General features: G+C 47.7%; 4 protein-coding genes across 4 annotated transcripts; 3 read left to right on the top strand and 1 right to left on the bottom strand.

The window, feature by feature from the left end:
• Window positions 1-1,795: 1,795 nt before the first annotated feature.
• FSUBG_10207 (serine threonine kinase) lies at window positions 1,796-4,673 on the bottom strand (the record flags this gene model as incomplete). Its single annotated transcript, XM_036674763.1, has 5 exons — window positions 1,796-2,002; window positions 2,054-2,276; window positions 2,403-2,479; window positions 2,587-2,950; window positions 3,169-4,673. The coding sequence occupies 5 exons, from the start codon at window positions 4,671-4,673 to the stop codon at window positions 1,796-1,798; spliced, it is 2,376 nt and encodes a 791-aa protein (XP_036534315.1).
• Window positions 4,674-21,656: 16,983 nt separating this feature from the next.
• On the top strand, window positions 21,657-22,931 carry FSUBG_10210 (beta-lactamase 2; the record flags this gene model as incomplete). Its single annotated transcript, XM_036674765.1, has 3 exons — window positions 21,657-22,194; window positions 22,410-22,674; window positions 22,721-22,931. The coding sequence occupies 3 exons, from the start codon at window positions 21,657-21,659 to the stop codon at window positions 22,929-22,931; spliced, it is 1,014 nt and encodes a 337-aa protein (XP_036534316.1).
• Window positions 22,932-22,961: 30 nt separating this feature from the next.
• FSUBG_10211 (beta-lactamase 2) lies at window positions 22,962-23,561 on the top strand (the record flags this gene model as incomplete). The annotated part of the gene is made up of 1 exon (XM_036674766.1): window positions 22,962-23,561. One exon carries the CDS (start codon window positions 22,962-22,964, stop codon window positions 23,559-23,561), a length of 600 nt encoding a protein of 199 aa, XP_036534317.1.
• Window positions 23,562-23,980: 419 nt separating this feature from the next.
• Window positions 23,981-25,250, top strand: FSUBG_10212 (alpha beta-hydrolase; the record flags this gene model as incomplete). Its single annotated transcript, XM_036674767.1, has 3 exons — window positions 23,981-24,312; window positions 24,363-24,990; window positions 25,044-25,250. 3 exons carry the CDS (start codon window positions 23,981-23,983, stop codon window positions 25,248-25,250), a joined length of 1,167 nt encoding a protein of 388 aa, XP_036534318.1.
• Between the last annotated feature and the right edge of the window lie 16 nt (window positions 25,251-25,266).

The following is a 25,266-nucleotide window of genomic DNA, read 5'->3' on the forward strand; positions in this document are numbered from 1 at the left end:
CATGAGGTCACTGAGCCAATCAGGGTTATCAGTACAGGTGCAGGGGTATCGGAGGAAGAATCTTCTGGGGCTGAGGTACATCAGTTCTCGACCTTGGAGCAGATCCAGTCCCACTTCAGCCGCACCGAAATCCTTGAGCAACCCTACCACTTTATGTACGTATTGTAGGAGCTTTCACTCCGTGGCAGACACCGTACTGATGCGGGGCAATTAGATCGATATGCCAACTCCAGTCTTGGAAGCCGTTAGAATGCACCAAACCAATGTTGAGCTTTCTTGTTGACAAGTTCAAACTGAAGCCCTCCGTTTGGGACGTGGCCTCATGTTTTTATACGAAAGATTTTAACGTTGAATCAACATTTTGCGTTCCTTTCACAGTGTCTCGCGATGGGCCAATAGCAGGTAAGCAATTCCCGGAGGTGGAGAAGTTAAGTAACTCAAAGGCTGTGTAGAGGTGTCGTATACAATTCGATATCCTGAATTCAAGGCTGCTCAAGGCACTTGGATCATTAGACAGAGCGGTATCTACCAGAGATTTAACAACGAAACAGGCCAGAATCTCTGCATTTTATTCAGCCCTATACCATCTTCCAAATTACATCAAGTTGTGCAGAACTGCGTCTCTCAAGTCTCCAGAAATGCCCTGAAAGACGTATTTTGGCTGCACGAGGAGGCCTTCAACACATATTTCTCTTCTTGGAGGCTTTATAATGTTCACCTGGAGAAAACGCTTCTCCCTATTGTATGATTACCCCTCAAGAGATAACTATAAGTTAACCGTTTCCAAGGCGAACAAGGCAGTGACTACGTGGATCGAAGAATCAACGGAAGAAGAGTGCCGTCATTTCACTGACTTAGCCTACGTTGAGAGCCGCTTGCTCCAGATGTCAATCATCTTAGGAACTTCAGACGAGCTGCTAGAGGGCTTATCTTCTCTCTGTCGCAACTGGTATCCTGATTCGATAGGAAAAGATAGAGAGTTAGCCATATCGGCGTTATCAGAATTTCAGAACCACCAGCTTAATTGTCGTTCCTATGCTAGAGTGGCAGAGTATTTACAGAAGCTGACTGAGAAGAACGTCCAGCTACTTGCGAACACTCTATCATTCCGAGAACAATTACGCGCCATAACTCAAAATGATAATATGCTGCAGTTGAATAAATCTGCTGTTTTTATCACTACATTGACCTTGCTGTATCTACCGGCTTCCTTTGTAGCAGTAAGTACAAGCTCAAGGCCTTTCAATACATATAATGCTGACGGATTGTAGACATTCTTCGGAATGAACTTCTTTGATCTTGACGACAGTGGAGATCATATTACGATGACCTCCATGATCTGGATATTCTTCCTATCTTCTACTGGTCTTACTATCGGTACCTTCATGTTATATCATGTTCTTCTAGATAGGACTCTTCTTAGTCGCATAGTAGGAAATGTTCCAAATGTCAAGGCCCTCATGCGAGGGAGAGGTAGAAAGGCATCTTGTGACATGGAATTAGGGAGCGTGTAATAAGAGCGTGAAATCAACCACACATCTCATGTATTATTATTTTCTAAACTAATCAGACTTTTCTGATATACACGATACTGTCCATCAGGTGACGCGGTCGTAATCAAGGCAATGGGTTCGCTCCAGCTGCCAATTACGCTCAGCTTAGCCTGACAGGGTGTCGAAGCCTCTTTAAGGTCTGCAATCTGTCGAAGTTGTGGGCGGACCCTGGGACTTGAGAGCTTCACCTCGAGTAGACAAAGGTGGCTGCTCCCCGAGTGCGCTCCTATAGCGACGACTACTTAGCCATTTGTCGCAATTTTGAGTATGCGATAGTATTCAATGGGAAGATACGCGATGCTCGTGGCTGCTTCTTCAGCGCCTTTAAACTTCAGATGAAATATCCGCTGAGCTTGCGCTACCACAAGGACTTCGGATTGAGCTTCGTTTGCTTCACTTTGGAAGGAAACCATGTCTGTAAACAGACGTTCGGCGCTGCTAGTAGGTGACTGGGAGCGGTGATGTTAGGCCATGTATCAAATACGCAGCGAGTAACTTACTCCAAGCTTCAGGTCTTGCTTCACTACCCTTGGACGGCGAATAGTGAAAAGGCATAGGGATAGGGTCGATGCGTTGCGAATAATTATATACCCTTCATCTTGTGTTCTTAGCGCTATGTGCTCGACTGAGGATGTAGAACAGTTTAGGTCAAGAACCTTCTGTCGGACAAGACGAATTCCAGCTTCCTGATATTCTTGGCGTGATGAAGTTTCCGAAAAGACACTGATAGCCATATTAGTGGGGTACCAAACGGCACAGCGATCAACACTCACCTAGCTGACGGCGTGGTTGGTTCAGATAGATTCGTATGTATCACTGCCGTGAACAATGATGCTCGATCGTTATTACTTAGGATACATGCCAGCGCGTTTTGGCTTGGTGATACTGTCAAACTGTGAAATCCAGGATGTGGCAAGCTGATTTTGCTGTATGTTCGCAGCGTCTGATCCACCGCAATGTCAAATATATAACACTGGCAGGCTGTGTTAGCTATACTACGCTTGTCCAAATCTCCTTTCAAATCTATACTTACTTCCAATGACTTTATCTCTGTCGTAGCAGCAACCAAGTATGAGTGTGTTAGCCCCAGGGATTTCCAGGAGCAGCTCACTCCAGCTAGTTGATGTTCTGCAACGTTCCTCAGAGCACGATCTCGTACGCTATCTGTGGAGGTGGCCCTGAATCCGGTGCCAAATGTACTGCTAGAATTTGTTCTTGATATCGCGGTTGCTCTGTCGAATACCATGATAGCCTTGTCACTCCAGTAAACTATCGATTGGCCATTAGGCGAACTCCGACAGTCTTTAAAACGAGTAGATTTGTTTATATCGAGTCTCCAACGGTGGATATCTACTGGAACAATAGAACGCTCTTTGTGAAATCCATGGGTAAGGGCACTAAATATTGTTAGTCTTGATGACCTTATAGTCGAAAGTGATGTGTATACTCTTTGAGTTTCCGGCGTAATGGATATGGCTTTTCGGCGGGAAAATCAGGCCTGGCTGATGATTCTGCAGTTTGATAATTCTTCAGTGTTTTTCCTAGGCATTGAACTATTGATTCTGCGTTGCACCTGTTGCCTTGGTCAATCACCAGGACACTACTCTCCAGGTACCTGAGTATATGTGAAACCGCATCCCCTTCAGCCGCGTTTCGTTTCTTCGCGGCTTCAATTAATTTGGTGTGTTGCCTTTTCACAGCCTCGTTCAAACCAGCACCCCTGCTGGGCCTGTTCTCCTGATAGAAGACGTCGAACTTCTTGTTGTACTTGCATCGAGACTCGCTGTAATGCTCTAACGCTGAATGCCCTTCTTCCATGTAGGTAAATAGGACGCTGATAACGCAGCCCAAGGACCAAATGTCACTCTTTTGGTTCATCGTCTTTCTCTTGTCTTGAGCTTCAATTGGTAGGTATGTAGCGTTCCCCCGATGGTTTTGAGTTGGGGATGCTTGGCTGGACTGGTCAATCATTTTCCTTTCGAAGAGGCTGTCCAAATTCTTTTCCGGCTTTGTTTTGGTCTTGACTCTTGACAAACCAAAGTCGCTAAGCTTCCAAATCATATCGTAGGCCCTGTCCTCTGTGCCAGTACCCTCAATTCGTGGTTTATGTAGAAACACCAAGATATTGCTAGGCTTGAGATCCATGTGGTAACAAACCAACTGATCACCTCCGACCGTGGTCATCTTGCTATGGAGAAACTCAAGTCCATCTGCTAGGCCTATAGTGGCGCTGATTATACGCTCTCGGGCCCATCTGTCATGGATAGAGATCTCTGGATTGACTTCCATATACTTCTGCAGGTCCATGTCTGCTAGTGGCATGAGTAGACTGAACTTTGGCTCTGGCCCTCTGATGACAAGGGTGCCAAAGCTCTCGAGAATATTCTTATGCTTGGAGTTGACACTGAAGATCTCTCGAATAGATTTTACCTCTTTCTCAAAATTCTCCTCCATGTTTTTGGCAACTATGTAGTCTTTTCGGGCGACCAGCTTGGCCATTGAATTGGTTTGATTGAAGTCTTGTTGCGTGGTCAAATGTTCCTTGGGTATCTTGACCTCATAAACGCTTCCAAAAGCACCGGAACCGATATGCCTCTCATCTAGCCATGGCAGAGACCGCTTATCATCCTGATCAATAGTGACGACTCCTGGCCCACCAAGGACGATGGTACAGAAAGGGCGCTGCTCGGCGAAGAAATCCTGGGCGTCGAGAGGGCCGAACAGACTGACAAGATAGTCCTGGGTCGCTGGGAGCAGATATGGGGTTTCGCTATAGCCTTGCTGTTCTTCTGCCATGTCTCCGAATACAAGCTGTTTGATAAAGGCTTTTGCGGCTTTGATAGAGCACCTTGCGTATAACAAAATGGCCAAAAAGCCATGCAGCATTTTCCTCTCCATATTTCGAACAAAATGGCGGGCGTCAACAGCGATTGAGCCTGTCTCCGAGAAATTGGCATCATCGCAGATGCTCCCATAAATCATTTCCAGCACAGGCCGTGTCAGAATCTTCCTGACCATTCCTCTTGTCGCGAACTTGTCCTTTGTCTCGGCTTTTTTGAACTTGACGGTGAATCGTGATCTTATGTCGCGACATATCTCAGTGTAATCCGGTCTCGCCATAGTAGACGCTAAGGAAACGCGAACATTGATTTGGGGTCGTGAGTAACGCGAAAGAAGATCAAGGCGAGAATGCAAGAGCCTTGTAGCGGGGTGCGGGCCACAGGCTTTATGAGCAAATAGCTTGCGCGGGGGAATAAGCAGCCTCTTTCGTTCTTCTGTCTCAACGAAAGATGACGCGGGAAAAGAGGCAACATGGTTGGCTGAGGTTCGCCAAAGCCCTGCAACAGTGCCAATAGCGGACTGTCCTTAGGCGCCCAAGACATTATTTTCAGCCGCAGACTAAGGTCGAGCGCAAGCATTGGAAAATGGCACAAGGCAACACTATTAGGGTGAGTGGCTTCAGGACACAATAAGGGCTATTAGAGCCATAGTGACCTTTGGAGAAAGGACATAGAACAAAGATTATCGCTGCATGACGGGAGCTGCATGTGCACAGAGTACATTAATACAAATACTGATTACAGATACAAGAGGTCCTCAAGATAAGATAAGATCCATTAAAAGCCCTAACCTGACTATGCAACGAGCAATCCCCGAATTGGCTACTCCGTATATGATCTCCTGTGCTAGAGTCTAGAATTCGATCAAATGGTTATAAGTGGGATGACATTGGCTATTTTACAAGAAGAAACGAGCTTAAAGAAATTAATGTCGTGGCTCCACCGCTATCACGCTGTTGTTAGTGGTAGAAGCTGTAAAATACTATGGAACTCGTTGTCTTATCAGTCGGGTGATTTTCGCTTAGAGCAATGTGTTCATGTTGAGTTTTACTAGCAAGGGTACTGTGCCGAATGAGCCGGCTGTCATACACGAGCTAAATACCTCAGGTACCCTAAAGATTTTTACTCTTGTGTTCCTTGATAATTTTCGTCTGGCTAAATCAACGACCACAGTTGACGATTCAAAAATACCGGCGATGCCCATGATACTGGAGAATGCGCACGACGACCCCGTCAACACTGGCGGGGACGCAAGAGGCAACTTGAGTGATACTTCATCCGACAATATTCTTCTGGTTGGTGGTGCAGAAGAACTCAAACACACAGAACACGCAGCGCTGACACGAGAATATTAGGAAAAACTAGGATACAAACCTGTAGGAGGCAAAGAAAAGCTTCCAGATAAATAATAACTAATTATGAACAGGTCCTACAACGCAGTTTCAATCAATTCCACAATTTCGCCACCACGTTCGGTCGGTCACTCCACCCAGCAAACCGTGACACAAATTCTAACACTACCCAGCTGCGCTCTACTTCATCGGTGGTGTGCGCGTTACTTTCTCAACAGGTATTGCGGCAGGCGGTAATTTAGCATACTGGTAAGTCTCAACCCGCACGTGGCCCTCACTTAGCTAATCCCTTCGGAAGGACGAGTTACATCGTAACATGTGTCTTTACCTTCATAACCGCCGCAGTCATCGCCGAGATCTGCTCTTCCCTGCCCATAGCTGGCTCCATCTATCTTTGGGCTGCTGAAGCTGGCGGTCCTCGATATGGGAGATTGTTTGGGTTTGTTGTTGCTTGGTGGTCTACAACCGCTTGGACAACATTTTGTGCCAGTTAGTGCCGTCCCCACGTAACCTTGAAGTTGAGTTCTAATTTTTGTGGCATGAAGGTAATACGCAAGCTGCTGTGAATTACATGCTCTCGGTAAGTAATATTGCTCAGGACTACAGATTCTTTCTGGTCTGACATCATCAGGAAATCGTCGTGTTCAACACAGACTTTCCCTCCGACTCATCAAGCGTCAAGTTTCGAGCCGTGCAATGGGTCCTAACAGAGATAATGCTCGCATTGGCTTGCATCTGGAACCTCCTCCCTCGTAAGCCCACTAACGCCACCTTCAATAGCACTTCTAACGTCAGCAGCTCGGTATTTCAAGTGGATCTTCGGGCTGTCCAGTGGCATTGTCATTCTCGACTTCGTCCTCAACCTAATCTGGCTCCCCATCGCCACTAGCAACACTCTTGGCTTCCGATCAACACATGATGCTTTCATGACGACTTACAATGGCACTGGGGCCCCGCCTGGTTGGAATTGGTGCCTTTCATACCTTGCTACTGCTGGCATCTTGATTGGGTTTGATGCTTCGGGTCATGTAGCTGAAGAGACTAAGAACGCGTCGGTCGCAGCGGCGAGGGGTATTTTCTGGAGTACTGTCGTCAGCGGTATTGGCGGTTTTATCGTAGTCATCCTTTTCTTGTTCTGCGTGGTAAGTATTATGTCATTTAAACAATATGGACTGCTTGTTAACGTCATGGCAGCCAGATGCGACAACGCTCTTCTCTTATGGCGGTCCTCAGCCTTTCGTGTCAGTTTATGCCGCGATCCTCGGGGAGGGTGGTCACATCGTCATGAATATCGTTTGTATACTGGCACTCTGGTTTGTGAGTATTCTGATCATAACTTACACTAAAACGACGAAGCTGACTTGGGCCAGAACACCGCAATCGCAGTAACTGCAGCTTCTCGACTGGTCTTCGCCGTGGCAAGAGACGGAGTTCTACCATGGTCCAGCTGGGTCTCTAAGGTGGAAGCAGGCCAACCTCGCAACGCTATCTACGTCGTCTGGGGAGTCGCCTCAATCATCACCTGCACTATCCTACCGTCAGCGGTGGCATTTACTTCCCTTGTATCCGCCGCCGGCGTACCGTCAGCAGCTGCATATGGCCTCATCTGCCTTGCCCGACTCTGTCTAACACCCAAGAACTTCCCCAAGCCAGCATGGAGCCTAGGGCGTCTCAGCAAGCCCTTTCAGGTCATCGCAGTATTTTGGAATGGCTGGGTCGTTGCTGTGTTGTACTCGCCATATATTTTCCCAGTCACGGCTGAGTCGCTCAACTATGCACCCATCATCATGGCTGGCACTACCATCCTGGCCTTGTTGACTTGGTGGTTTACCCCGGCAGAGAAGTGGTTACCGAGCGAGAGAATACAGCAGACTTTGGACGCTAATACGAGTGCAAGGCATTAACTTGCAACCAAAATGCGGGTTGTCATTATGAGAAAAAGCTTGCATAAAGGAATTGTGTACGATGCATAAAATAGAACAATGAGTTTTGAATCTCCCTTTAAAGATTAGCGCGTTCAATTCACATCTTGGCATCATCATTTGAACTTGCTCTTTTTGGTATAGCAGCGTTCAGCTTCGCTCTTATCCAATCGGAAAGGAAGAACGTGATCCGTCATCCTTGGAAAAGGTACGTATTTTCAACAGGCAAATAATATGATAAAGCGAGCTGAAGTGAACTGGGCTCTGGTTTCATTTCCCTATCTCTGCTTGACCACGACTATACTCACATGTCATTTCCTCGTTCACGGCCTCGAGTCTCAGACCGCAGTTCTTTTCAATTAGAAATATGGGGTCTTTAAGGTTGAAATGGGTTTACGGGTCCACTCATCGGGCCCAAGACGTGTCAAATGACGCTGTTGACGAATACAAAAGCATCGTTCAACAGCTTTACCTAGAACAGAACATGACGCGCGAGGAAGTTCTAAGCCATCTCAAAGATGTACATGGATTCTCTTTATCGTACGTAAAGCTAGATGGGCATGGTGTAGTATAAATTTACCTTGCTGACCAGACGTACCGCAGTACGAACCAGTTCTCCAAAGCCACGAAACGCTGGGGCTTTTACAAGCAACCTCGACAACTCCCAACGAGGGCGCAGCCTCCTCCGTCAATCACTGAGGAAGAAGAGGCGTCCAATCCGCTCAATCCACTGGAAGAACTCTTTGATTTCGAGCCAGATGTTCTCGACACGATTGACGAGACTAAGGCTTACTTTGGGACTGGGGATGAGAAAATTACAGATTCGCAGATTCTCGAAGATGTCCAAGGGCAGTTTTCATACACCGGAAGAAGCTTCGTTTCCGAGCCACCTCCCTCACTCAACCATTCGCAGCCACTGGCCATGGATGTTGACTTTCCATGCGACGCTCTTCATTACGGTACAGACAAAAGCCTTCCCGAGAGCTCTAAAAGACAACTCCAGCAACTGAAGGCGGCCCGAAAGCTTGAAACAGGGCCACATTCAATCAGCTCAAAGATGTTCGCCCGAGTTCCTTCTGACAATCATACCAACAAGAAGTCGCATGTTGATTATTTAACTTGTTGTTACCTCTTTAAAGAAGCCGTTTACCGTTTAGAAAGATCGGGCAACAGCCTCGATACACAAGAACACCCAGTTACAAGAAGCAACACTGACAAGCTTTTCGCACGATATCGCAGAGACAAGGGCAAACTATTAGCAAGCCCGAGCATTTCTCTCGACACGTGGTCTATTCTTTGCCTCCTAGAACCAAGCCATCGCGGGTGGCCGGACGATGTTCTTCTCGACAGGTTAGACATAAACGATCTGCAGTTTATGGACGTAGTGAGGGAATGCTTGGGAGTGTGTAAGAAGTGGATCGAGCTGGTCGGAAAGGGGATGCCAAGGGGTGCTGTCCAATTTGACAGCCTCCTTTTGCACCAGAATGCAACCGAAGCCTTACAGAACATTTGTCTTCCCCTCGGTGCACAGAGTCCTGTTGATACATGGCAGGAGGCCGGATATGTCTTTGCTTTTGTCTGGAGCAATGAGCAACGAGAGGCCGCAAACTCTTCGTCTTGGTTGAAAGAAGCCGACATATCCGGACTATCTCCTACTTATTTCCTGGCTATTGTTTGTCGGATGATTGTCTATATATTTGCCCATGGAGCTGAAAACCCCTGGGCCATCTTTAAAAGGGATGCCGAATCTGTCTGCAGGGCCTATCTGCGAACAATTGAGAAGTTCAAGCTAATGGATCCATCACGAGCCGTTAAAAGACTGTTTATCATCTCCCTCTCCGATCATCATGCGGGGCCTGATATGGATCCAGGGGAGAGAAGAAAGCTCAAGAGCGTCCAATCTTATCAGAAGAGAGCTGAAGACCTTGTGTTCGAAGACGAAAGAGATACCTTAACTCAAAATGTCCCGCAGGCCACTACATCGCATGGAGATGTTCGGACAACAAATGTTGGAAGTTTAGCTTCTAGCAGATTGACGAGCTCAGTATCGTCCATTTCAAGTTACTCACATGCCCATCAGCAATATCTCACCTTACTGAGCAGCAACCCTGCGATGACTCGATCGCTGGCCTCAGGGTCTTCCCGAGGATCTTCATTGAATTCGTTCAGAGCATTCCAAGCAGCGAGTAAGGCCATGGCGACAGACTTGAAAGAAGGCCAGGGTGTATATATTTGAAGTATAAACGAACGAGTATCATATCTATTGAGATAAGCCCCATGTCATTTTATCCTCTTGTCTTGGAGTTTCTTAATTATCGCTCGCCTTTCTGTTATCTTTGAAATAACGTAATAACTGAGTTAGAAATAACCTAACGGGTATATCGCATACCAGTTAAGCTCGTGTTTATCTAACTGAATCATCCACCTCGAGATGTCAACTATATCGTGGTGGTGCATAACTAACGAAGGTCCAAGTCTTCTTTCACTCCAGATACATAAGCTTTCGTAACATTTATTTGATCTAGATAAATTACAAAGAAAGTCTTTTACAAATCTGATTATTCAATTTTATTAATTGAGAAAGACCTTTCCCATACTAAGCAGGTGTAAGTTAGAATGGCGGCGTCTAACTTGAAGATGAGCTACTTTTCTTCTTTGATAGCGACAGGCTAATGCCAATGCCACCATCGACGGGCGGGTAATGGTTCCCGAACTGGCCAAAATTCAGTTATTATAGCAAGTCTGGCATGTTCTTGGAGGTTGTCACGGTAAACGATAAGGGAGAGGTCTTCTCCGCTATATATGTTTGCTGGGGAAACGTCGAGCTTCAGGGTCTTGATTGATGTTGCAACCACGAGCCCTCCAGTCTATTGAGTGCATCGTCGCTTGAAGATAAATCTCGACTCTTTCAGCTAATGCCTCATGAGCACCTTGCCAGAAAGTGTGGATGCTGTTCCTTCTACGGAGCTCCCACTTTAAGGAAACCCCCTTGCCACTATAGGCCAAAGGTTCAGTGTCGTTACCAATATCTCCCAAGTTTATATCCGGGCATGATCGTCTTGTCCATCTGCACTAAACCAAACATGGGCAAAGCGGCGGCCGCAGGTCTCCACTGTCATGAGGTCTCATGTTGAAGCTCAAGACTCTACTTCGCCGACTTAATTTCCAATCCTTTAACCATTATCTCTTGAAGCCCTGTTGAGGTGATAGCGGCGGCCGAAAACACAATTATTACCTCGCTGGACCTTTAAACCCCACGCCCGTCATGACTTCACCCCAACGAGCACCCCGGGTTTGCCGGATATGCAAAGCCAAAAAGAAAGCCTGCGGCAAAGAACTGCCAACCTGTTCCTACTGCTTCAAACGTGGGTTCGACTGCGTGTACGACAACGAGAGCGATACGCCGCCAATGAGCGATAACTCAGGAGAGATTTTCAAACCATGGTCTCTTACGTTATTCCCCATGACTATTTCCGCTACCACTTTAGACAGAACGATGGCTTATCATACGCATTACCTTTACAAAGTAGTCGGTCAAACTCCACTTCAAGCTGGCAAATGCTTCCTTGATAATTTTCAGAGGTGGTTGCCAATTATAGCCCCACGGCGCCTGCACGAGCATATTGAGCTAAGCGAGCAAGGACTTCCCGGGGCAGACGTTTCTATTCTTTTCCTCACGATATGTCTTGTCACCCTGCGGTCAGGTGGAGACCTGGATGACCCTTTCCTGCATCGATCTGTAGTACATGTGACTGTGAAAACACTGTACGCTCAGGTTCAGGCTATCATGCATGCTAGCATCCCTCTAGTCCGGGCCGGTGTTGTCTTATCGGCTTATGAGTATGCCACTGGCCAGGTTGACTCAGCTTGTATCTCTATTGCCGCATGCATCAGAATGGCACAGGTTGTTGGTGTTGACGTTGTATACGAGAGGTTGGAGGCTGTCCAGGAAGAGACGAGATTCCAAGCGACGTCAGAGTGGAACTTGTGGTGGTCCATCATCGTGCTAGAAAGGTATACCATCTCCCCGTCATTTAGCTAGTGTTAGAGACTGCTCACACAATTTAGATTCATCTCGCTAGAGTATAACGGAACCGGCTTCCGAGCTCCCATGGCAGCCTGTCCCAGATCCGACGTACCTTTGCCTTCTGACACGGAGTCCAACGGTGAATACATCCCAACATATTGCACTATATCTCCTTCGACTATACAGAGCTCTTCCGGTTTGAGCAGTTTCGGACGACAAGCGCAAGCTATCTATTTGCTTGACCGGTGTCTGAATGAGACGAGTCAGTCTGAGCAAGGCGATGCTATGTCACAACTTTCGAAACTGCAACAACTGGACAAAGATTTGCAAGAGCGGCTGTCTGTTTTCATGACACAAACACCGCATGAGCCAGGTCTGCGTTGCGGAACCATCGCGACTGTAATAAGGTATGAACATATTCATCTCATGCGATCTTCTTTCTCACCCCATGGTAGGTCACTATACATTCTACACGAGAAGATATTGTCGACAGTGGGATCCTTGTCTATAGAGTTTGACAGAGATGGATGGTTGAAGAGCTCTGAAGCCGCGTTGGAGACGATTACCAAAATCATGATTGATGTTGCGAAGCATCACTTGGACTACATTGCTCGCGCTGGCGTCGATAGCTTGGATTTCTGTTGTGCATGTAACCTTCGGGTAGCTACAAGGCATATTGAAGATCGCTGTAAGTATGGCTTTGTATGTAAGAGCTTATTAGATGGCCTCGGCTATCTGAAGGCTTTGGAAACAGTGTTTCACCGGAGGTGGCAGCTAAGTCAATAGTTGCACCACAAACTTGGACTTGTTACCTTTGTGAAGCCTAGTACGTAACGAGCCGCTACAGCGACAGATAGATAGCCACGACGCTAAGACTAGGAAACATGATATGCCGGTTCTTGGGTTATCTGCCTTGGCGATTATATGCATTGTCAGAAGCCACAATTGCCAACCAATCCGCATCGCTATTAGATTTTGAGGCCACCTACTGCTGCCTGATTGCATAGCCACCGCATAGTTATGCAAATTACATTTCCAAATGAATGCCTGTATTAACTGTTTCACAATAACATATACCACGATATACGCGTCTCTCATCTAAATTCAGCAGAGAATGTCACAGATCAACCCTTCGTATTCACAAGAAGGCGCCCGGGATGGCAACGATTTGGATAAGCCGCTTCTTGATATCGGAGCGCGACAAGAACATCCAAGTATCACGACACAGCTAGTCAAGATCCAGTCTGCGAATGTACCTCATCAGAAGTCTCTTCAATTTCTCGAGAACCTTGGGTGTCTATATTTCGAAGGCCAAGATCATTCCAAGAGCTCAACACCACCGACTTTGCGTCTGGCAACAATCAATGCTTTTACGCAGAGAAACTACGTAGCTCTGTCGTACACCTGGTCGCAATCTCCGGAAGAGATAGATAGCCATGATGGTGGATTCCTGGTTGAAGATTTTAGGTCTGGGAACGTGGAACCGTCATCAGTGAGAGACGCCGTTTTCAGCCGGATCAAGCGGTACATGGATCATGTCAACTGCAAGTATCTCTGGATCGATAGGCACTGCATTGATCAAGAAGAAAGCGAAGAGAACCAGATAGGTATGCAGGCGATGGACCGCGTCTATAGCCTCAGTAAGCACCCCGCGGCATTGCTATCATTGACGATCAGCACCTCGGATCAAGTCCAGTTACTCGCCGACATACTCTCTGGACGTTTTGTGACAAGAGAGGGGAATAATTACATTTTGTCATCTGCGGAAAGGGCTTTGGATGCACTTCAACTCCTGCATTACATCACCTCAGATTTATGGTTCACCAGAGGATGGGCATACCAGGAGAACTATCGTGCAAATATGAAGATGACTCTTCTAATTATGCACCCCGCAGCACTTACCCATGGCAAATTGGCTCGCCACTTCGGATCTTTGGATGGAGAACTCTTGATCAGTTCCGCAGGACTTTACGAACAGGCCACAAAGCTTTGCCTGGCGTATTCAAACCATCAACCGCCACCCCCGCATCTGGATAGCATCCTCTCAAGAGCTAAGCGATACACAATTTTACTCGCCAACGACGGAAATTCAGCCCCGGTTTCAATGTCTCCAAGCATCATAGAGGACATAGCGAGCCGCAACCTTGAGAGGGAATGGCACAGACTAGCTATTATCGCAAATTGCTGTCAGTACACCAATCGTTTAAACAGCGCACAGCTGCAGGCCGATAAGCATAGTCTTAGCCTATCTATTCTTACACTGATTCTGATGAATGGGGAGATTTTGTCGAACAGTCCTCGGGATAAACTCGATGCGAGAGTAATGACTATCACAGAGCTTTTACATAGACACTTCTTTTACGGGCTGGAATCACCTTGGAAGCAGGCAAGACTTACTTTCAACAAGAGTTGTCGTTTCACGAATGTCCTTTTAACGGAAGAGGGTGTACGCACCGAAGGTTATCTTTGGCGGTTGGACGACGAGATCATGACGCCGGGATTTCGCAACTACATCCGGTCTCGTGGAAAGAAAAGGTATTGGCAACCGATCAAGCGACCTCTTGAGTGGCTAGCGGAGCAACTGGCTTCTCAATACCCAGTTCTGTCCGAGAGGCTCTACGAGATCCTCGAGCTTGAAGCACCATCATCACCTGCAGAGGAGTGGCTGCTGAGTATGGTCGAGAAGGTCGAAGAAGCTATAGTGCAGAGGAAACTACTTTGCACTGCAACTTTGCTCGGTTCTGGGCCTCTAGGCGTTGCTGTCTTTGTCCAGCCGGATGAATCCGACGACGAAAGCAATGGGACTGGTTCTGAAATGAGTCTTGATCGCGATGAAGATTGTTACGTGTTCATGTCTTTTCAGCGTGCGCAGACTGATCGTGGGGGTTTTGACCTAAATGATCTGCACAAACATGTCTCGTTGGAAGTCGATTACGATCCTGGGAAGAGCGACGTACGAATTCCTCGGTTGTACACAAGGCGCTGGATTCACGGTTTGTGTTTCTACCATGGCTGTTCTCCGAGGTCGGTCATATTTCCGTGGCCATTATCGTTGAGAGACTTGTGATGACCATAAGAATGATAAGGTCATTGGAGCTGGTAGGTAGCTTATTTAAAGGACTTGACGTCCGAGCGCTGGCTCTTATGGTCTAGGCCCTAGGGATAATTGGAGTTTTTCAATAGCGCCGATTAGTGCATGTAGAGTAATTACCATTGTCAGCAACACTGCAATTGACTGGCTGAGATGGCCGCCACAATCAATAGCCTCAACTAGATCCGCGCTAAGACGATCAGCCCTGAGCCCAAGACAACAAAATAAAAGGGGACAATTTCCGTATGAGATCTAAGCAGAGTAAGTGATTCCATCTTTACTCACTTCCTGTCCCTCATTTTAGTTTAACCTCGTCCTTCGTTACAATGATTTCGCGCAATCTTCTTACTGGGACGGTTGTCCTGATGGCGGCCTGTCTGGCTAACGCTAGCCCATGTCGTCCTTCGTCGATTGTTTCCTCATCAACTGTTGTTGCATCCGCTAGCGAGACAGCGTCCGAAAGTGAGACCGCGACATCCACTGCTTCTATCGATGTCTCGCAGACTACTACCGGCCTGGCCGAGCCCGAGTCCACGACCGAGACTGGAACAACTGTAATTGTCGAAACTACGTCCAGTGCTTCTTCGATCGAAACAACAACTACAGCCCTCGTCGATATCACTACGACCACAAATCCTATTACCTCTGCTGAGACCACGACCGAGGCCACGACTACCACTGCCGCAGCTACGACCACCAGCGAGGAGCCTGAAGCACTCCAATCGATCTATTTGTACGCCGTCAGCAACGATGACCCCTCCCTCGCAGCAACCAATGGCAGAGGCTATTCCGCACTCTCCGACACGTCAAGCGGCGAAATAAAGTACATCGCCTTCACAACCGACGTCAGCTCCACCCTGTATTTCACCTTGAGCGAACGTACCGGCCAAGTCAAGGTCGGCAATGGCCCTAACGCCGGAAATCTCCTTCGGTACTCTGGAGCCGGCGACTACAGCTTCGCACTAGCGACCACTCCTTCGATTGGCGATGATAGCGGTCTCCCTCCTATTGACTGTGACATCTTTGGCAGTGATGGCATTCAGAGACTTCAGTGCCAGTTCGCCGACAAGGGAATTGCGGACTTTTGGACGTGTGGTTCAAACTTGGTGCTGGTGAAGCCTGGCGTTGACTTTACCACCAGGTGTCCTCGTGCTTCGACATCTTACAAGGTGGACTACATTCAGGTGGTGTCCCTTCCGTAAGCAATCCGGTGCATGCATTGGAGATTCAATCACCATAAACACGCTATACACACATGTCTCGCCTTCTTCTTCTCTATAATGCCGCTGCATAAGTACATACTTCAAGCTTAGATTCAAATTCGCGCAAAATACTCTAGCGAGAACAAATACTTTGATAATTTCGATAGCCACGTCTAAACAGAAGGTTTTGGTGATAGCCATGCGATGGAGACGTGACGCCTTAGCTTGTGATGCTCGTTCTTATCCTTTAAAAGCAAATAGGATGAAATAACAGGTGCAACAAGGTTACGAGGCAGCTATCATGGCCCAGCGACATCCACATGTTTTCACGCCGATATACCGTTACTTAAATCTGAGATCCACGAGGCGGTACGATTGACAGACAACGAGAGAACGAGACAAATCGTATGATGGACAGGGATCATGCCACTTAGCCACCGGAATATAGTAAATGCGTGCTTTGAGCCCTTCATACTGTCCTGTCAGCGACATAACCATTCATCAATCGATCGGTCTATATAACCGTGGAGAGTTCAACAATAAGCCCGAGCATAAAGCGGAAGCGGGCCAATGTCAAACAGTCAAAGTTTGGCTGTCTGACCTGTAAAGTACGAGCCCTGCTCCGAGACAGTTGCAGAGTATAATGCTAACAAATTTAGGAAACGAAGAGTGAAATGCGATGAGACAAACCCATCTTGCCGACGCTGTCTCTTCTCCAAGGTGTCATATCTTGGCTACCCCATTGGCGCACCACCAGGACCATCACCGAGGGCAGCGGAAGCCGCACTTCTATCCGCCCCAAATCCCCAGCACAGCCCAACCTCTTCTCTAGACCGCTATGTCTATCTCACCTGCACACTTCTCAGCCAAGGACCACGTCGCGCGAAGAATGAATCTGAGATTTCATTCTGGAGTCATGCTGTTCCCCAAATGATCCATTCAATCCCCGCTGTGCAAGCTGCTGCCGCTGCATTTGGCGCTTCATATGACGAGCATATGCTTAGATCTCGGGAAGGACTGGCAGCGACACGACATTACCATCGAGCACTGAGGCTCGTTCAAAACGAAGTTTCGGATCTTCGGAATGGTCCTTTTCCCTGTGCAGTGGCATGTCTGCTCATGGGATTTACGGAGACGCTGCAGCAGCGTAGTGATAGGGGATACATGCACCTCCAAGGAGCTTTGGCTGTGATGGCCACACGCGGGAACAGTGGTGCAAAGTCTCCGATGGATGATGGTGGGTTAGCGACTTTATTCGAGAAGCTCAACCTCCATTCGGTGACATACGCTACCAGTCTTAACATCCCATTGACCGGGGAGTCAGATGAGCCAAGTTCTGCCTTGATGTCTCCAGATCGAGCATTGTATTTCATGCTCCATACCAGCTATCGTTTTATCTCATCAGCATTGCCCTACAGATACGCACACCCTACTCAAATCCCCTCGGATCTGTTGGTCGAGCAGGGAACGTGTCGCGGGAACCTGCAGCAGTGGCTATCATCCAATCAACTCAACCCTCAACTCAGCATCTCAGATCACCAGAACGAACACCTGTTGGTCCTTCGGATGCAGTGCTACACCGCATTCATATACGTTTCCAACGCTCTTCAGCCCTTTGAAACAGCATATGATCACTACGCTCTCGAGTTTCAAGAGATCATCGCATCAGCAAAAGCAGTCCTCGATATCCGATCTAGCGACAAGCCTTCAAATTCCTTGCCGTTGTTTACACCAGAGATGGGCATCATTCAGCCTCTCTTCTTCGCGACTCTGAAGTACAGACACTCATTTTGGCGAAAGCAAGCATTGAATCTCCTTCGGAAGAGTGGAAGAGAGGGTCCATGGTGCGGCGATATCGAGGCTCAGATCTTGGAAGTCTTCATTGCAGCTGAAGAGAACACATTTGACAACTTATCTTCAACCCTCGACGTGTCGCAGCAAAGTATTCCCTTTACAGATGTTTCTAATCATGAGAGGGTTCATCTATGTCTAGTGCAAGACTACCTGGAACGACGATACGAAAGTATCACTCTCGAAAAAGGCGCCGGAAGTCCAGCTCGCTTCGCAAAAGTGCAGTTGTGCAAATGTCGAGATCTGGAAGGCATGTTGCATGATGAGACTAGAGGTCCACGGAAGGACTTTTGGGCGGATGAGAGATATTGGGATACATGGCACAAGAATGTGCTTCGGCCACAATGAGACGTATTTGAGAAACATGATGAATCACGGACCGGAAGCTGATGTCGGTCTTTGGGGGTGTGCCATTAGTTGAGCAAGTCTAGAGGAGATCAGCGTTTAGTGTTAAAAGACCTTGCGATTACTGATTGAATACCACGTTCAAATTAGCAACAAGTCTGGAGAAAAGCATCACATCACATCCATCAGAGAGAGCGTTTCACTCAGAGGACAGATAAATACACGGGCAATTAGGGGAGAAAAAGAAGAGAAGGGAAGAGAAATACGGACAAAAGGTTGAGCAGTAGTGATTCGAGCAGCGAAATTAAATCCTCACATATGCAATTGGGAAGAAAGTACTCGTCATGACTCATATTAGCGCATGACCTAATGAAATCAATTCTTGCGGCCTTTAGAGTAGACCGCTTTAAGCTCCTCCTTTAGAAAGTTGAGCTGAAGCAGAAATTCCAACTCAGTGCGGCACTCACTGCGCCACGAGCCTTGACTTCGCACTAAAGTGCCGTTCCTGGTAAACGTTTCCCCTGGCACTATACCTAGCCTGGTTTGGCTGGCATGCCCTGATTGGACATAGTAGTTCGTGACGTGATGTATCTAGCCACGGCTCTGGATTCAGGCTGGTCGCTAATAAACTTTCAAGGACGAGAATGCAGACTACGACCAGGCGCGATTAGTGACGCTCACCTGTCATATGGTGTTCATCGCGTTCGATCTATACGCCATGCTTGATTGATGTATCCGTGATTTTAACGCGTTGCAATAGGAAAACGAACTGTGCGCCATAAAACCAAAAAGACTGCGGTTTAGCAGCTGGAAGCGTCGAACTGGGAGCCTGCCTTGAAGCTGGCAATACTTGGTATACTTGTCTTTTACCTGATATTGAAGATACGAGCAGGAGTTCGTTAAAATGTTTTCATGTTATCAGCTTTACGCTGTAGCCATTAGTTAGTCATTGTGGTATATGTCTAAGTTGTTAGATACATGTGTTGTTTGCAGTTAACACTTGTAGCTGCGAGCTTAACAGCAGACAGATATTAGTTGGTATTCTATCATACGATGCCGTAAAAGAACCTTCAGATAAAAGTCAATTCCGCTCGGCTCCGGACCTAAGAGCAGCATATAGGTTGCAAATCATCAAACCGAGTAACCGACCGACCCACCGAGTTTGCAGTTGAGACTTGTGGCTGAGACATGATATCACCATAAAGAACTTGGCTCTCCCCCCAGGATTCGATTCAAATAGGAATCTGGGCGTGACAAAGCTTTCCAATAACAGGCGATATTTCCACTAGATCCTTCTGCTAGGCTTGGCTAGTGTGTTAGTCTGCAACCCAACTCAATGGTTCATGTCCAGTCGGCACTAGACCACGCTGTCGGGACTGCCTGAACTTTATATTATGGAGAGGTCCAGACGAGTCAACTCAAGAGCCCTCTAGACATCATCGCATTCCCCCTTTCACAGGCCGATAAAGAAATCTCGACTATCGGGCACTGCGACGCTAAAAGAAAACTAGCAACTCTAGTCCCAAGGCAGTCGGTTTAGCACCCAACGAGGCTTACTTGCTAACCCGAGAGGGATCAATTCGCCAATCTTCATAGCGGTGCACTGCCTGACTATGACAACTGGGCGTAGACGTATCTGATAAGGTGTCTTGATTCGAGAAGGCTAGGCCTTTTTTGCTAGCCGCTTGACAGGCCTATATATTACTCCTGCACCTCTTTTGAAGATCTTCTGACACTAGACCCTCATTTGATCTCAGTCACCGTCCTCGCCTGTCGCCAGGTGATGTTTGAACCTGAAACATGGCGACCAACGAGACCCAAGTGCCTATGGTCTTGGGTGTTATCATTCCTCTCACCTGTCTCGCATTGTTCGTCGTCACGCTACGCGTCTTCACACGCGCTGTCCTCGTAGGGAAGATTGGTGTCGATGATTACTGTGCAATTATATCGTTTGTGAGTCAGTATTCTTGATCTACTATCTATTATGCTTATGCTTTGTATAGATTCTAATATTTGCCTGCACTTTTGTTGTTTTCTGGGGTAAGATCTATCAAAACTCTCTTCAAATACGGGTCTGTCTTGCTTACAATCTTCTGGGTATCAACTATGGCTTTGGCACCCATATGGCATCTCTTACTCATCACCAGCAGACCAGCTATTTAAAAGTCTGTATCTCATATCTCAGATCCCTTGTCCAGGCAGCTAACAATCCTTTTAGGTGTTCTACTCTTCAACCATCTTATACACTGTTGCAATTACTGCTATTAGAATGACATTTCTTGCACAGTATCACCGAGCATTTGCATCTAAAGAGACACAGAAGGCTCTAATAGTAGCTACTGCTATAGTTTCGGGCTGGTGCGTATCACAGATCTGTATTGCAATATTTACCTGCCAACCAATTTCAACCTTCTGGAATAGAGGCAATGGCGGTAAATGCCTGTCTATCAATCCTATATGGTATATCAATGCTGCAGGAAATATTACAACAGATCTTATCATTATAGTTGTTCCTCTACCCTGCTTGGTCAAGCTGAGGCTTGCGCCTCGACAGCGATATGTTTTAGTGGCTATCTTCTGCTTGGGGCTCTTGTACGTAGCCTTCTGACCTGTTTGCAATGCTCCCACATGATCTGACTCGGAGAACAGTACTTGTGTGATATCCGCGATCCGGATTCGATACATCGTCCGCTCTTCCGACCTTACATGGGTCAACCCTGATTTAAGCGCTTGGTCTATTGCTGAGCTCTGCTGTGGGCTACTCTGCGCTTGCCTGCCAACTCTTCGGCCTCTGGTATCGCGTCTCATGCCAAAAATCCTCGGTCTCAGACAAACTCCGATCAATACAGAGCAAAGACAGGAGCATGTCAGCAGCCATACATATCGCGACATCGAACTTGATAATGGCATGGAGAGAAGGAGCACTAGTAAAAGAAGCCAACATGAGTTCGACAATCAAGAGACGGAGGCGGGCGAGCGGATGTCGATAGATATCGTTCTGGACGATGATGAGCGTCGACTGACGGGGGTCTCGATATCGAAACCTCAGCCCGCAGAAATACGATGGCTTCGGTATTAGAGATCACCATCGTTCAACTTGTCAACAGACAGAATCCACTTCCGCCCGGAGAACTAGTCAACAGAGTGGATGTGCAGTGGCTAAAAGACTTCAAATCTGAAAAGCTGATTTGGCGGGATTGTGATTCAAATCTTCTCGAACCACGTACTGTACGTTTAACTCGGTCTTGGGCTGTGCCATTGGCTGTTACATCCCTGTAAAACAAGACACGCTAGATCCTTCGGAAGTGGGCCAGCTCGGTCTTTTCAGGGGCTTTGCTCACTAAACCACCTGAACGGGCGGAATTCCGGTAAAGACAACTGCTGGAGATGAATAAATAGAGCCCGCAACATCTCTTGAGAAGATTATCGAATCGCTGAGGCATCTGATTCTTCGCCTCGAAAGATACCTCACAATGTTGTTCTCTCCGTCTTTGCCTACACTCCTTACTCTCCTTGCTGGGTCTCAGCAAGTTGTTGGCACTACGCCACGATATTGTCCGCCTTATGGTCCTGTTCTTCCTCCGCCGCGACAAGCCAGTCAACATCCCGCCGTCCAATATGCCGTTGATACAATCACCACTTTTCTGAAAGGACAAACAGCAGGGTTCAATCTCTCTGGCGTCTCCGTTGGAGTCAGGTCCATTTACGAGGATGAACCTTTACTCGACTCTCACTACACGCCTTCCATCATCAACACCAAGATAGGTGTGAAGAAGATCAATGCTAGTACGGTCTATCGTCTTGGGAGCATTACCAAGGTATTCACCGTCCTGGGAGCGCTGCGCCTTGCAGAGGATGGGATGTTGAGCATGAATGATCCTGTGACTCGCTGGATACCCGGGCTTGCTCACAGAGATAGCCCACATTCTGATGATGAGCTTGATGTCACTCATTGGGGTGACATCGCTATCGGTGATGCTGCGGCGCATCTTTCTGGTCTTGGTGGAGATAGTAAGTGAACCCGAGAAACGCAATACCCTAAGTGTTAATGATAGTAGTGACGACTGATATCTCTGCTTTCCCGTTGGACTGGGAAGCTCTCGGTCTCCCGAAGCTGTCAGAGAATGACAAGGTACCATCTTGCAGAGGTCTCCTGGAGCTCCCGTCTGCACCCGTAAGGGTATGTCAACAATCATGTCTTTGTCGTTTGTGGCTAACAATTATAGAATTCCTCAATATCTTCATGTCCTACCGTCCTCCCATATACCAACCTAGCCAATCCCCCGTCTACTCCAATGCAGGAATTAGTCTGGTCGGCCTTGTTGTCGAGGCAGCATCGAAGAAGACCTTCGACGCCGCCATCAAGGACCTGGTCCTGAAGCCTCTGGGTCTCAATCAAACATACTCTGGCATCGTCCCAGAGAACTCTGAAAACATGTTCATTCCTTCTGGAAACGCTGGCTGGGACGCTGATATCGGAATCTTCGCTCCGTAAGCATTTCTCCTCCAAAGCCACATCCTCGCTAACACAATCAAGTGCCGGCGCGATGGGCTCTAGCACCGCCGACATGCCCTCTTTCATGACTAGCATTCTCAAGAACAAAGCCCTATCCCCACCCAACACTCGCCGCTGGCTCAAGCCAAACACTTTCACATCAACTTGGAGTGCATCCGTTGGATCGCCTTGGGAGATTTACCGCGTGGATAACCTGACTTCCGACGGGCGCATCATCGATCTGTATACCTAAGGAGGTACACTGAGCGGCTACCAATCCGGCATGGCCATGATTCCTGACACTGGCCTTGTCGTGTCTGTCCTTGGGGCAGGACCAGAAGTCTCGAGTGTTTGGGCGCAGCTCGCGACTCTCAATATCGTCGAGGCGCTGATACCAGCCATGGACATGGCAGCTCGTGACGAATCTAAAGCTCGTTTTGCTGGACAGTATGTCGATAAAAGGACTGGTTCTGCACTTACTCTCTCATTGGATAAAGGGCCTGGTCTCGTCTTGAGCAAATGGACTGCCCGAGGCTTTGACATCCTTCCCAACTTGAACCGATTTCAACCCGGACGATTTAACAATACTACCGATCCAGCCATCAACACCATACGCTTGTATCCTACTGGTATTGAGAACAAGTCTCGCGCCGCACGGAGAGCTGTGTTTCCGACACTCAGTGGTACTGAGGCTGACATGATTGAAGGCTTGACCAAGGTCAAGGATGTGACGTGTATTACTTGGCATATGCTCGATCGCTTCATTTACAATGGAATTTCAATGGATCACTTTGAGTTTAAGTATGGCAAGGATGGGAAGGCTGCCAGTATCAAGTCAAAGGCGTTTGATGTTGAGATGAAAAGAGCGGATAAGAAAGCTTAAGGAAAGGGCATGGTCGGAAAGGGCGTCGCATCACGATCTATCCTGTTTCGTGAATCACATTTCTTTGGGGGGGGGGGTTTATCTCTCCTTTCCAGCTCAGGTAATGCAGAGTCCATGTAACACTTCCCGGATCTTCCGGTCCTGACATGCAGTGTCGTAACGGGGCGGAGCTGTATATGTAAGCTTCGAGGTAAAGATACGTCTTTACGCCCACTATACGCTGTAATACGCCAGGTTCAGAATACTGCTAAACAACTATTCCAAATCCCATTGGCCTTTGCCAGACATTGAGCTTCCAGTCCTTGGGTTCACAATGGCCTTGAACACCTATAAGTAAGAAGTCATCTACCATCATTTACAACCTCCTCTCTTAGTATCACAATTCAGACTTCTCACCAGGAAATTACACATCCACGACAATGCATAAAGTCACAGGACTCATGATTGGGCTCTCAGCCATTTTACCTGCACTCGCAACGCCTACAGGCCACACCAAGAACTGTGTCCAACTCCAAATTCCCGTGACGGCTTCAGCCAACAATACCCGTTACAATTCCGTCAAAGTTGAAAGCAACATCGACCTCGTGGACTTTATCTGGGACACTTCCACCTGGTCGCATGCCAACAGAAGTACCGAGGTCCTTCCTGTTCAGGGAACTTACTCCATCAGCGCTCAACTCTGCATTCCTGCCGATTGCAAGAAGTCGGACGTGTTGCAGATTGCGACCCATGGATTTGGCTTTGATAAGAGGTGCGTACAACATGGATAGGGCCTAAACGAGTACTAATTGCTTGAGACAGCTACTGGGATCCTGAGTTCAAGCCTGAGGAGTACTCCTATGTCGACGCTGCTCTCGCGAAAGGTTACTCCGTCCTTACTTATGATCGCCTCGGAACTGGCAAGTCTACCAAAGCCGACGGATATAACGAGGTCCAGCTTGGATTACAAGTCGCGATCCTGAAAGAACTCACGGTTCTTGCGCGGGACGGAAACCTTCTGAAATCATCCAAGATCACCGTTAAACGTCCCCAGAAGGCTTTCTACGATTACAAGCCCGAGAAAGTAGTTCACATCGGACACTCCTTCGGCTCAGCCACCACAAGTGGTCTTCTCTCCCTCCATGGCAATCTCAGCGACGGCGCTATCCTGACTGGCTTTCTTCCTAACAACCAACGTGGCAAGGTCGGGGCCAATGCCTTTGGCTTTGAGTTTGCGCGACAGCACGACCCCAAGCGCTTCGGCGATCGTCCTGCCGGATATGTCGTACAGGCCAGTATGAGCAGTATCCAGCAGATCTTCCTCAAGAAGGGATCTTTTGAAGTAGAAGCGCTTGAGTATGCTGAGAAGACTAAACAGACTGGCACCGTTGGAGAGTTGTCCTCTGGTCTTATCGGGCAGCCTGTCACTGAGTTCAAAGGCCCCCTCCAGGTATGTTATCTTCATTTAATGCGTTATAGATATCGGGCTAATGGGTCTACTAGTACTTTATTGGCGAGAATGACTACCCTTTCTGTGATGGCGATTGCAACAACACCTATGATATGGAAACGCTCAAGGGTCTTAATCCCGCAGCGTCTCATATCGATGTACACTTGCAGCCCGGTACAGGCCATGGTCTCACACTTTCTACTAATGCCACAGCGGGTTATGAAGTTATGCTAGCCTACTTGGGCTCTCAAGGTCTTTAGGGAGCTTCACGAGTTC

The sequence above is a fragment of the Fusarium subglutinans genome (assembly GCF_013396075.1).
Source record: "Fusarium subglutinans strain NRRL 66333 chromosome Unknown NRRL66333_c0000172, whole genome shotgun sequence".
Classification (NCBI taxonomy): Eukaryota; Fungi; Ascomycota; class Sordariomycetes; order Hypocreales; family Nectriaceae; genus Fusarium; species Fusarium subglutinans.